This window comes from Bidens hawaiensis, unplaced genomic scaffold, assembly GCF_021521415.1.
Source record: "Bidens hawaiensis isolate Kalapana, Puna unplaced genomic scaffold, B.hawaiensis_p1.1 tig00010796_1, whole genome shotgun sequence".
NCBI classification, from domain to species: domain Eukaryota; kingdom Viridiplantae; phylum Streptophyta; class Magnoliopsida; order Asterales; family Asteraceae; genus Bidens; species Bidens hawaiensis.
The window spans coordinates 701270-715136 of NW_027491829.1; the positions used below are offsets into that span (position 1 = coordinate 701270).

General features: G+C 32.4%; 1 protein-coding gene across 1 annotated transcript; it reads right to left on the bottom strand.

Annotated features, from left to right (window-relative positions):
- Positions 1 to 3790: 3790 nt before the first annotated feature.
- On the bottom strand, positions 3791 to 6596 carry LOC143536397 (GDSL esterase/lipase At2g30310-like). Its single transcript, XM_077030400.1, has 3 exons — positions 5988 to 6596; positions 5554 to 5803; positions 3791 to 4032 (listed from the first exon to the last, which is right to left on the bottom strand). The coding sequence occupies exons 1-3, from the start codon at positions 6594 to 6596 to the stop codon at positions 3839 to 3841; spliced, it is 1053 nt and encodes a 350-aa protein (XP_076886515.1). The 3' UTR covers positions 3791 to 3838.
- Between the last annotated feature and the right edge of the window lie 7271 nt (positions 6597 to 13867).

A 13867-nucleotide genomic window follows, 5' to 3' on the forward strand; every position in this document is an offset into this window, starting at 1 on the left:
TCGTCAAGTTTTTTCTCTAGTTTCAAACCGATGTTTTAGGGCTTTTGATCGGAAGAACGATACGAATCGACTGTTGTAAAACTTATCTCGAAACGGTGATTTAAATGACTTGATTTTTGTTAATTGGAAATTCAAGCACTCGACTTGAAGCATTGTTTCGTCGCCTGAATCACCATTTCGAGATAAGTTTTACATCAGTCGACTCGTATCGTTCTTTCGGTCAAAAGCCCTATAACTTCGATTTGAAACTAGGAAAAAACTTAACGACGTTAAGTATTTTTTAACGAATGACCATTGTTACAAAAATAGTTGAAAGGTGGGACAATTAGCAGTGATTTTTAAAGATAAGATATCAGTTAATACACAAAATATATAATTATTTATTTTCAATTTATTATTTTGAACTATAAAAAGTTGAGCATTAAATGATGTATATTGTGTAATGTTTACTTTATTATGTGATTGTTGTAATAAGATTGCGTTTGACTGCACGTACATGGTAATATTAGTTGTATGGTAATTGAAATAATGTAATTATGACGATATCATGAACAAATACAATGATCTCACCTTTTTTTTATCAAACAAAACCAAGTGCTAAACAAAACCGTGAAATGGCTAATTAGACAATCCAAGGTAGGGGTCGTGCGCATCGGGTTGGGTACTTGGGGAACGCTATCACGAGCCTATCGAGTTAGGAATCGGTTTAGGGTTTCGGAGATGAAGCTTGTAAATTTATGTTGGTGAATGGTAATAATCCATTACTTAAAATAATAATAATTAATAACCCGTGTTTTTATGCATTAAATTTAATCATTTTTCTACCAATTTGCCATCACCACTTTGGTTGGATTGCCAAAGAAGTATTGCCAAAGAGGTTTTCACATAAGGTTTTTCTTTCTGTGAGTAATCAAAGGTTCGAGTCTTAGGAAGAGGAAATTTGCCAAAATTACCTTTGAAGGACAAATATCTATTAGCTGTTAAAAAAATTTCGATCGTTTTTTACACCAAAGCTATAACATTTTTTTTACTCTTCTACTTAAATGCTACCAAGAAAAAAATTAAGTTCCACTCAAAATCAACTGAACCTAAAGTCAAAATGAATCAATTCCACCCCTTGAAGGATCAAAATCGACAAACTAATGACAAGTGAATATATATATTAATTTAAAGCGAAAGTTACATATGCAAAAGACAAATGTATCTATAAGATGTAATAAAGTGATGGTAAAAACCGATTGTCAGTCCAGGAATACGATAATTTTATAATACTAAATTTGTAATTAACTAATTAACCGAGCAAAGAAATCTTGATTTAATTTTTTCTTAGCTAAATGAACATACAATTAAATAAAATAAATAAAACACAAAAAACATTCAATCCAAAGAAGCTATCTAGACCATGTATCCACTTAACTACTGATAATAATAATAATAACAATAATAACAACAATGAAAATGGCAAAACATCATGAATTGAGATAAAAATAAATATTAGATTTCAATCAAGTTGACATAATACTAGCATAAAAACATCATGATTGGTATTCATTCAAGTTAATAATCATAAATTTGGAGGTTTGTCAAAACAACCCAATCTCACAATTAAAGGAAAGCTAGTATGAAAACAATATTTTAACCGCCTAAAATTATGTGAAATTTAGATAAGCTCAAGAGACCAAAATTAACACACGAATCTTTCATATAGCAAACATAAACCAAGGATTGTGGTTTCGATCACTAGCAAACATAAACTATTTTAAGAAAAATGTTATCACCATTCAATTTTCTAATATCAAGTGATAGATTTCACAATTGTCAAACTTTCACAACTAAGTTAATTTTCACTAGTCATTTCTAACATATTGTTATAAACCAAGCATGCATACACATTACGTCATAAATAAACACTTTATACATAGTTTTTCAACATAATATGGTAAAGCATTCATCAAACTAACAAAGTCATTCAAAAATAAAAAATATTTCAGCTGTAAATTTTAACTCAAGAGTGCATCATAAACTTGAAAGAACACCAAAATCATGCATGGATAATATATCACATTAGTAAAACTTCAACATGATCTAAGTAAAAATAGTATTTATCCCATAGGGTTTGGAAATGGGTTGAAATCACCAATTTGGAGTTAGAAACAGTGTGTTAAACTCCTCTAGAACTTTTGGCTGCGTCTTTTGTGAATGCTCTGTATGATTTTTATAGAAAAACACAAACGTAGCCTAGCTTCTATTTTGACAAGGCCCTGCAATGTGAGGCGTGTTCATCCACAACCACAATCATCACAATTTCTATATACTCCTCAAGTGTTCCACAATTCTCACAAGTTTAAACACCAAACTATAATTTCACAAGTAATATATACAAATAGGCGTCTAATCTCATGAAATTAATAATAATAATCATTAATAAAACAGGGGTAAATGTAAGTAATAAAAATGCGTAATTTTAAGCACATCAACTACCCACAATATCTATCTACACAAAACATGTGTTTTCAAACCGCATAGGATAATTCACATTTTCACCCACCTAAAGAGCCACCTTTGACCGTTGTGCATATCGTGACCAAATCCCCACTACATATATCGATCCTACCAAAACCCCACCCTTACGGATTATGATGAAGATGAGAAATAAGGACAAGATGATGAAGATGAGGAAGAAAAAGAATGTAATTAACAGTATGAGGAAGGATGATAAAGACGATGAGGCCCCAATGAAAATAAAAGAAATATTTTAATACGGCGACTCATAAGTCATGGAATGAACATGAAGACATAGCATTGTCCAAGATTTGAGCTACTGTAATATTTTCGAGTGATTTAGAGTCACGAATCAATAAAAGGCCGACTCATTTTGGTGTCGAGTTCTTGAACATGTACTTTTAACATGTTCGATGGAAAAAAAAAGCTATCAAACAGTCCACTAAGTATATTCAAAGTGGAAGGGACAAAAATTAAAGATTCAAAGGGAAGGATTAAAAATTTAAAGATGTGTAGATTCAACGAACACCATATCAAAGCTATATAGTTTCTATTAATTTATATTTAAGTTATTATTTTTTATTTTTAATAATATACACAACATATTGATTGAATTGATCACAAACATATTAGTTACATATATGCTCTCCCAACCTATGACTCTCTCAAAGATCATATCATAACCATAGGAGGGTTCACAGTGTAATAACTTGCCCGGTCCTAATTTGTAATGTAATAAATAGCCCAATTTTCTTGTTTAAATATTCATCCTTTAAAACCGCAAGCCTAGCAAAAGGATATACGTAAATGTCCCTTAGTCTAAATATTCACCCTTCAAAACTTCAAACCTAAAACCCAAACCAATCGAAATCTAATCTTAATTGGTTACTTTGACTTTTTAATGCATCGTGTCATCGTTAATAAACCTCCGCCTCCTGTACACCGCTCCAACTTTTTATATTCTGCTTCCCCTCATGTCACATTGCCTCACTACCGCTACCGATCCGTATTATGTCTCCTTACAAAAGTTTTATGTATTCTGATCATAACGGAGGCAATATATAAGCGCATGACATTCAGGATTAAGTAGCGCGTATGGACACTATTGAAAAGGGTAGTCGATTAGCATTTCGATAACACCTTATGCGAATTTGCATTTTTCGTAGATTTCTTAGACAAAATCATTATTCAAGAAAATTATCCATCAAAATATCATTACTTAATGAACAATGCAACTTTAGAGTAGATATTTTTTGCAATAATATGAGAAGACAATATTACATCATCATTAATCAACAATGTGATTTAAAAGACTAGGATCAATGTCCAGAATTATTCATGACTTCATGTAACGGATGATTTGTTTGAAAAGCGTTTTGCTAATGTAACAGTACGCAGCTTCGCTTGGATGAACGCTATCAAAAAACAGATGGTTTGAAGGGTTTGGACACAGTGAAGTGTAAGGGGTACACATTGGCCCTGCTTCCAAAAACCCTAATCCACAGCATCCTATTTTAGTTTGGGTAAATCCTGCAAAAACATATGGATTGTTTTGTTATAATTACATTATTCTTCAAAAGTAAAATTATTAATATAAAAATACTTATAAAACAAACTATTTGGTTTCATTTATATATATACTAGCTTTTATCCCCCGTATTATGAGGTTGCTTTACACTATTTGTTTCTAGTATTTATATATATATTTTTTGACCTTTATTTTATTTATTGTAAGAAATTTCATAATATACTTAGGATTTGATGATGAAAGAGTTTCACATATAAATAAGTTTTTATAACCCGATTTAAAAGCTATCTGGGTTTGGTGAGACCCATGACCCGCTTATTTTTTATACTATAAAATTGTTTCTTAATTATAAATAATATACATTTTTTAAAAAATTGAATATTAATTTTTAGCATATACCAATTTTATCAGATTTTCATATCAAATATTTGGTAAGATTAATTTTTAATTTAATGAGATATTTATTATAATCAGTTTAAGGCCTATCTGGGTTTGGTGAGACCCATACCGTAAATTCGGATCAAATGAATGAGAATCCTTCATTTACAAATAAAACAATCTGATGGCTTAATAAAATATAGGGAGCAAACAGATAACTTTTAAAGGTTTCGTTTATATATATTAAAGATATTTTTTGTTTGTCTCAGTTTTGATTTAAGTTTTATTAAAGCTGAGTTGTATATAATTATAAATATTTTTTGAATATTATAAAAAACAAAAGTATGTTGGACACAACTTAATTTTCAATAAAATTATATAAAAATTGGTTAATTAAGTTGTAATTTTAGACTTTTACTAAATAATGAAGATTATTAGAAAAGAAACTAAACTATATTATAAATAAAAATCAGAAAATAATGAAGGAAAATTTTAGCATTTCAAATATGTGAGCTGTGGAGGGTAAAAAGAAGGGGAAAATTTTGCATTAGCTATAAAACTATTATAACATTTATTGTAAGTATTAAATTTTATCCATTTGCTGTATATAGTATTTAATTATTTATCAAAAAGATATGTCAAATAAGTTGATTAAATTCAAAATATTAATGAATACTTAAAGCATATACTTATCTTCAACTTTTTTTTATCTTAATTAATTATTGGTTTTTTGTACTTGCATGCATAAAGATACAGAAAGTTGTGTTTGTCATTTAACTTGTTATAAATGAAACTCATCCAACTATTACTTACTTTTAAGTTTTAAGACATAATCAAAATAAAGGCTTTGTAAATCATAGTATTAAAAAATAATAAAAAATAATTATTTTATTAAGGAAAAGTAATTTCTTACGGTCAGCCGTATTTAATGATAATAAAAAATATCATTATAATTAATTTATGACTATCAAAACAAGATCATTAAAGATATATCTAACCTCTTTGATATAAAATTAAAACGTATTTTTAGATACCTTTTAAACCACTTTTTTTACCTTTTCATTAACTTCTTTGACTCAATTCATTAAAAAGAATTCATTTCTTAATTACTACGCGTGAAGAAACTGATAATGTCAAGATGTTACCATGTTTTTTTGGATGGCGAATCATCTCCATCATCGGATTGTATATATCCGAGTACATAATCCGGCTTCCTGGAAGAGAAGTTTGTATTTGCGGTAACAACTTCTTGAGCTTTTTATTATAAGTTCTTGCATCAAAATTTTGTTTCTTTATACAATTTCTTGTGAATCTAGACGCCATTTGAATCGGCAAACACCCAAGCGGCGGTAACCCTGAAACCACAAATGTTCGACATCCATTCTTATAGAGCTCCTGTTAAAAATCACCATCGTTGTCTTTAGAAAAACACAATAAAATATATCTAGTAGAATTTTACTTATAGCAGAGCTATTGACAGCTATTGACGTCTCAAAAATGATGACTCATGAGAAAATTCTTAAATTTATAAAATGTGACTGAAGTAAAATGAAATGTGACAAAAAGAAAGAAGTTTTACTTTGGTGTAGTATTGAAGCTTCTTCAAAACAAAATCTTGATACTCACCAACGGCACCGAAATCTTCTCTTCGTGTACGAAGATCGTAGAAGCTAATCAGGAAATCATTACCCCCTGCACTAATCGACACTAATGAACCCGAAAGTATACTTTTCGCCTCTTCTACTCCGACCGCCTTCTTCAACCTTTTAACATACTTCCTAAAATACGTCAGCTGTGTGCTCATCGAAATCACCTGTGAAACACCCGATGTGAGGTCATCGTAACCCGATCCTGCAGAAGCAAAGTTGACTCCCGTCCTGAGATCATGACGGGAGAGATTTGGCTGAAGGTACGGGGGAATTGTTTCTTTAATTCCCAAAAGAGATGCCCAAAAATCTGGCACGAGTTTTCCATTTGAAAACCGGCCAGTTGGGACATGGCCAGGAAAATCCTGGCCGTATGGTTGGTGGTCGGCTTTTAATGTTGTGGATATGTAATTGTTGTTGCCTGAATCCTGAGTCGAGTCACCAAACACGAGGATTGCTTTGAATAAGTTGGTGTGGTTATGGCTAGTATCCGCGATGGTTAGTTTGAGAAGGGCGATGAACATGAAGAGGGTGAACGCCATTGATGGATCCTTTTGAGATTTAATTATATGACATGCAAAGTATGTACGTGTGTATATAAAGATATGTTAAAAGAGTTTTGTAATAAATGTGTAAATTGTAATATATTGAAATTTGAAAATATTACATGTATTAAATACGCACATAGTATACTACTAGTAATATTACTTGCATCTTATCTTATTTGAAATAAAGTCACTATGACGTAGTCATAAACAAATAATGTGTTACCAAATTTTTATTGTTTTTTAATATTTTTGTTATATAGGAGACTTGAACCCAAAACCTTCTAATCCTTTGGTGTTTTAAAAACTTTTAAATTTTGACACTTGATTCTATTTTATGAAATTGTCTCTTTATTTTTAATTCTTATCCATTTGTAAAAATAAAATAGAAGGTAATATTTGTAACAAAAAAAAAAGAAAAACAAATAGATTCTAGATTCAAAATCTTCAAATTAACTATTTTCCCATATTAATATATATATATATATATATATATGATGTTTTTACTTTACTGAAAGATTTAGGTGTTTATAGATATTAAAAAGGTTATAGTTTAACACTTATAAAGTAAAAGGAAAATTTCAATTAAATTTATTTAAGTTTGTTAAAGAATTTAATACGAGATTACTTGATGATGAGTTGGCTGGAGTGCTGGACTGAAGTTTAATGAGTTTTCTTTTTCAAAAGGTGTTAAAAGAATTATTTAAATAAATTTGTTGGTTTAAAAATTATACTATATATAGAAGAAGAATGAATTGCGACAGTAAAGAATTGGATTTTCTTAGTTTAACCGTAGAGTTTTGTTTTTTTACATATTAGCTCCTTATTCATTAGATCATCTTAACATACATGAGGACGTACAATAGTGATTAATTATGGAAAAATACGTGGATTATAATCTCTATTGGGACAAATGTGTTTTCTCTTTGATGAGATGAGCTCAGGTCATTTTCTTAACAGTTCTAACTCAAGTTATGTTTTATTTATAATAGGTTAATTCGGGTTATATTTTATTTATAGTGGGTCAGTTTTAAAAGAATAATCAAACTCAGGTATTAATTATGGAAAACCATGTGGATTATAATCTCTAAGAGCATTTTCATCCAACACCTCATATTATGTGAGGGATGTTTTTATAATTTAAAGAGTGATTTAGAGTGTTATGAGTGAAGGGTTTTATATTTTAAAAAAAGTAGTGATTTTTTCGTATATTTGAAAAATTAATGTTCATCCCCTATAATTTTTTAATATATTTTGAAAGTGGTTGTGAGTGAAGGAAAGAGAAAAGGTAATGATAAAAGGTATAAAAAGTATTATTTAATTGAAATGAAAAGAGAAAATAAAAAGAGTTTTAGTGTAATTTTTGGTTTGGAGATAGAGAGTGAAATGAAAATGCTCTAATGGGACAAATGTGTTCTCTCTGTAATGAGATGAAACTCAAGTCATTTAATTTTTCTTAATAGGTCTAACTCCAGTTATGTTTTATTTGTAATGCGTTGATTCGGATTATTTTGTATTTATAATGGGTTAATTCGGGTTATGTTTGATGTCGAACCAATACTAGCCGATTTTTCGTTGCGTGCATTTCAAACTTTCAGTAAAAAATGCATATGTTAACAGCTAAGGCCAATGTTTTAAAAACTGGTACATATCAGCCGACTGAACCGGATACTGGATTTTCGTAAGGCTACCGGTATTTAGCGTTCGGTATTTTTGGGTGGTTTGTCAGAACATCGTACTGCCGTTTTTTAAAAAGTACAAGTTTAAATCGGCAAACTGGTTTCAAATCCAAAAGATTTTTGATATTTTTTGCGTCCCATATTTTTTAAAACTGACTTTAACATAGTTGACAAAATAGAAACGGGTAATCAAGATAAACGGCGATTTGTTAATCAACCAATTTTGTATCATGCAAATCCAATGTTAGTTTATTTACATCTTTTGTAGTTGACTAATTTCATATAAGAAAAGTGCAAACTTTCTATTTGACTCGACCATTGTTCATGTGTACTGATATTTGTTTCAAGTGTGATGTTTATTATATACTTTTGGGTTATTTTTTGAGTTGACTAATTTCATATAAGAAAAGTGCAAACTTTCTATTTGACTCGACTATGTTCATGTGTACTGATATTTGTTTCAAGTGTGATGTTTATTATATACTTTTGGGTTATTTTTTGAGTTGAAATTGTATTTATATGAATTACAAAGTAAATTATTCAACCCGGTTGAACTTCTCGACACATTCCAGTTCAATCGGTTGTACCATTTTTGAACTAATTCCGTATGAGTAAAATACCGGTTTTTAAAACATGGGTTGCGACACAAGGCGCATAGGCACTAGTATCTATCAAAAATAATTTCTTTTGTTGTTCATGTCATAAAAACAAAACAATTTACTTTTAATGGTCTATGTAAAATTATGTCCTTAAATCATTCATGTTGTAAATTCATCACTTGTGTCCTAGTGGTAGGAATGTTTGGGTTTTTCGGTGGAGATCCAAGTTTGATCCCCCACTTGTGTCATTTTTTGTGGACAATGAATGATTTGAGTTAGGCTCGTGAGATTATAAGTTTGAATCCCATGCCCACCTAATTTTTTGTATCACTGTGTGCCACACCAAAGAGTTATGTTCTTGTGGCGGCATAATGACTGTTAAGTGGCAGTCGGCAGCATGGTTTTCCAGGATACGTCCAAACCAAACTCTAAAGCCGGCATGAGTCCGATTAAGACAACATAGTCTCGTCAGAGTGGAACAACGGACTCTCAAATTTAAAGAATACAGTGGCCTAAACACAAACAAAATCTTCGTCCTAAAAAAATCATTTATGTTTCTCAAGTATGTTCTTAAATTGGGCACGTACGAGCCATCTGCTTTTAGGCCTATCATATAGAGGCCACTGAAAACCATGGTGGCTCCTTATGTTAAGGCTACTCCACCATACTTGTATTCTCTTTAACTAATCACTCATGTTTGTCAATGGTGAAACCCAATACCGTCATGAGCTGGGGCAGTCAAAGCGTGGTTGCTTTATTGATCTCTTTAGTTGTCGAGGATATCCATAGTCGCCTGGTGACCGAAATTTAGAGGGGCATTTGAACGTTGGTTATAGGATTAGGAGCGTGAGCAACTTGGCCATTTTACTAGTATTTCTCGCTAAGCATTGTAATTGATGGGTACGAAATTAATGATTCGTTGAAGAAGAGGAACAATCGCGAGGGGAAGGAGAATGGAGAACAATATTTTGTTACGATTCATGTTTATGATCATTTGGAATTCATTTTTGAGTGTTATTGTTTAATTCATCATATTAGCAAATCAGATTCAAGATCGACCATTTACAAAACATAAAATAATCCTAATATCATATGCATGCTTCTAATATCTTAATCATACAATTGTTTATTGGATTACATCGAAACAGAAGGCAAGCGGACAACAAGCTGCGCCGCTACCCCCTTTTGAATCGCAAAACCCTATCTTGTTTTATCCTTTTTTTTTTGTTTAATTTTCTTGTTTTCACGAGATTTGAACATATTCTTCTGGATTAATATGTGCTTGCAAGTTGTCTTCCAGCACTACTTGATTCTTATCTTGTTCATCTGATTGAACAAGACTTACCATCTTAGTGATCTTAGTTCTTATCTTGTCCGGTAGAACCTTTGTTATCTGGGTATCCATCCGGTATATAGCCTGCTAATCCGAATAAACTTTGATCCGCTATCATGGGTTCATCCGGATAAACCATATATCCGACATGACCTCTTCTTCCTTCACAAGTTAATAATCTTGATTAACTTGCTTATTTTTCTTTATCCGGCACAAGTTAACGTTCACTTAAATCATTTTTTGAATTTCATGTTACTGTTCAAGATGGCTCAACCAAATGCAATGATCAACAAGATAAATACTGACATTCATTAGAGTCAAAAGCAAACATATATAGAACAAGCATACAAAAAAACTCTTTTGGGTGCCTTTTATATGTATTGAAATATACACAATTCAATAAAAAAAATACTAAAGAATTCAATAAATATATCTTATTTATGTCGTAATTTGCCACTCATTTTTCACAATATTCTTCAGAAAAATTCTCACAGTTATTCTATCTTGATTACTCATATATTCTTATCTTTTCTTTTAAGTAGAATTAAGTTTTATAAACAAAGTGGACACATAGTGGGATTATGACTAGGATATGCATTATAAAAATTCCGACTTAAGTGTCATTTTAGTACCCATGTCTAGGGGTGGCTCGTGGGCTAGCGAAAATAAATTAGGGCTTTAGGCCCACACTTAATTAAGGCCTCCAAATAAAAAAAACATTATATATAGATATACTATAGCAGGTAAAGTAAACTCAAAGTAATGTTTGGTGTTGTGATACGCTTGGTTGTTACTAAAGTATAGGTTATGAGTATTAAAAATAAGCAATTTTTTTTCTTAACAATTGTCATGAAAAAGCCCCAAAATCTTGTTTCGATTTAGACATCCACATTCGTTGAGCCTACCCTACCCGTGGCTTGTCCAATTATGCAACTTTAATATCGTTTTTGAATTCATTACAAATGGCTACCTCACTTGTCACTTTAATATTTTTTTCTAACCCCGTCTAAATTTTCCATTAAGTTATGGGTAAATTGATAATTTCATTTATTTTAATTATTTTCTGTTTTAAGTTAAGTGTCATTTTCATAAATACGGGTTGCTCATTTACACAACTTTAGTACTTGTTTTGAATTTATTGAAACTGAATACTTTGATTACTTTTGGATATATAGGCCAATCAAAAAAGAAAAAATATTTACGGTGGTCAAAATGGTTACAAATCTCCATAAGTGGTTATTACCAACCAATTTTGTGACATCTGATGGTCATTACTCATTAATATCCAATTTCATAACTTTGACACCACACTCAACCGAGAACACATAATCAAAGTTTGGTAGCTTTATTATAATGCTCCTAACTCCTAACCTGTAAAAATACTTAAATATATTTATTAGATTATGTATTTAGTTAAAGGATTTATTTTGATTAAACAAAGAGAGAACTAAAGCATTAAATTGCGAAAGCTTGATGTCCGGAAACATGAAGCAAGCTAATATATGTTCACCAGCTTCTGATTTTTTTCTAGTTTTTTTATCGCTATTAAATTCTCTCCAAAAAGATTTGCAAATAAATATCCAGCTGGAAAAGAGTGGCAATAGTCAAACTAATTGGACTCTAGGCATAAAACATGTTGTGCTTGCTTTTGTTTAATTTTTACATATTTCTTTTATTCACAAACAAACGTATCAAAATAAAAAAAAATTAATATGCAAATATATGAGTGTGGTAAAATAAAAAACTTAAAGAAACTCAAATCACTAACATAAATAAGTTTGGAGTTAATTAAACGGTTTCGTACATGTGGTTTCCAAAAATTTTCATCTTTTGGTACTAAGAATTTTAATTATTAGGTTTTGGTTCTATGCTTTATTTTTGTAACATACTTAGGTAAATAACCAACGATCATTAAAATTTCATTGTGAAGCCTCTCACATGCCTTACACTCGAGGGGGCTTTATTCTCTTTTAAATTGAATGCCCTGTGTAAGTTTGACCCTTTTCGTTCTTCAAAATCCCCAACCTCCATTTAAGTTCCTAACTCATTGCAATCAAAAGAGATGATGATGATTTCAATTACGATATGCATCATAAGTTTTATCAATCCCATACAGCGCACCAAAAAAGATTACTTTTTGTAAATTCTTTGATAATTTGTGCGATTAGAAAGGTTTCGATGATGTCTATTACATTATTTTTTCAGGGATTTATTTCGAACTTAGCTATTCATAGTTTCCAATAGGGTTTATGAAAATGGTAAGGCTGATCATGTAGCTAAGTTTGTTTTTTCAGGGCGTGGGCCTGAATTCCCTGAAAAAAATAAACTTTCAAGGGATTTATTTCGAACTTGTATATTCGAGAAGTAGTTTCAAAACATGGAGTCCCAGTGTCCATCATTTCTGATAGAGATAGTCGGTTCACATCAAGGTTTTGGAGATCGTTACAGGGAGCTCTAGGTACTCGCCTTGATATGAGTACAGCTTATCATCCTCAAACGGATGGGCAAAGCGAGCGAACAATCCAGACATTGGAAGATATGCTGCGCGCGTGCGCAATCGATTTCGGAGGTAGCTGGGATACTCACCTCCCATTGGTTGAATTTTCTTACAACAATAGCTATCACACAAGCATTAAGGCTGCGCCGTTCGAAGCTTTGTATGGGCGCAAGTGTAGATCCCCACTGTGCTGGGCTGAAGTGGGTGACAAGCAAATGACTGGTCCAGAATTGATCCAAGAAACAACAGACAAGATTTTTCAGATAAGGGATCGCCTTAAGACAGCGCGCGATAGACAGAAGAGCTACGCAGATGTGCGAAGGAAACCATTGGAATTTCAAGTAGGGGATAAAGTACTTTTGAAAGTCTCTCCATGGAAAGGAGTCCCCCGTTTCGGCAAGCGAGGAAAGTTGAATCCACGCTACATTGGACCATTTGAGATCCTGGAAAGGATCGGTCCGGTTGCTTATAAACTCCGTTTACCCGCCGAACTCAGTGGAGTTCATGATACGTTTCATGTGTCCAACCTCAAAAAGTGCCTATCTGACGAAACGTTGATTTTGCCGTTGGAAGAGATTCACATCGACAAACAGCTGCACTTCGTAGAAGAACCTATAGCAGTAACCGATTGGAAAGAACAAAAGTTGCGCAGAAGCAGAATCAAGTTAGTAAAGGTTCAATGGAATTCGAGGCGTGGGCCTGAATTCACTTGGGAAAGAGAAGACCAGATGCGCATGAAATACCCACACCTCTTTCAGAGCATGGCTTCTGCCAGCAACGCCTCCTAAATTTCGGGACGAAATTCGCTTAACAGGGGGAGAATGTGACACCCGGTAAAATCCCAATCCCTTAAACCAAGTAATCAACCTAAATATTAGGTAATTATGTTATATGCGCCCTGCGCGAGCGCGCCATGTTAGTCAGCGCGTGCATGTGTTATGTGCACCCTGCGCGAGCGCGCCATGTTAGTCAGCGCGTGCATTTGTTATGTGCGCCCTGCGCGAGCGCGCCATGTTAGTCAGCGCGTGCATTTGTTATGTGCGCCTTGCGCGAGCGCGCCATGTTAGTCAGCGCGTGCATTTGTTATATGCGCCATGCGCGAGCGCACCATGTTAAGAACCAGCGTGGGCATATGTTATATGCGCCATGCGCGAATGTTT

Bases quoted from the DNA above. Each gene is read 5' to 3' on its own strand.
- LOC143536397 (XM_077030400.1), bottom strand. From the start codon at position 6,596: ATGGCGTTCACCCTCTTCATGTTCATCGCCCTTCTCAAACTAACCATC. The intron at 5,804-5,987 runs GTAAAACTTCTT...GATTTTTAACAG, and splicing joins AGCTTCAATACTACACCAAA to GAGCTCTATAAGAATGGATG. The intron at 4,033-5,553 runs GTAACATCTTGA...ATGTTTTTGCAG, and splicing joins TCGCCATCCAAAAAAACATG to GATTTACCCAAACTAAAATA.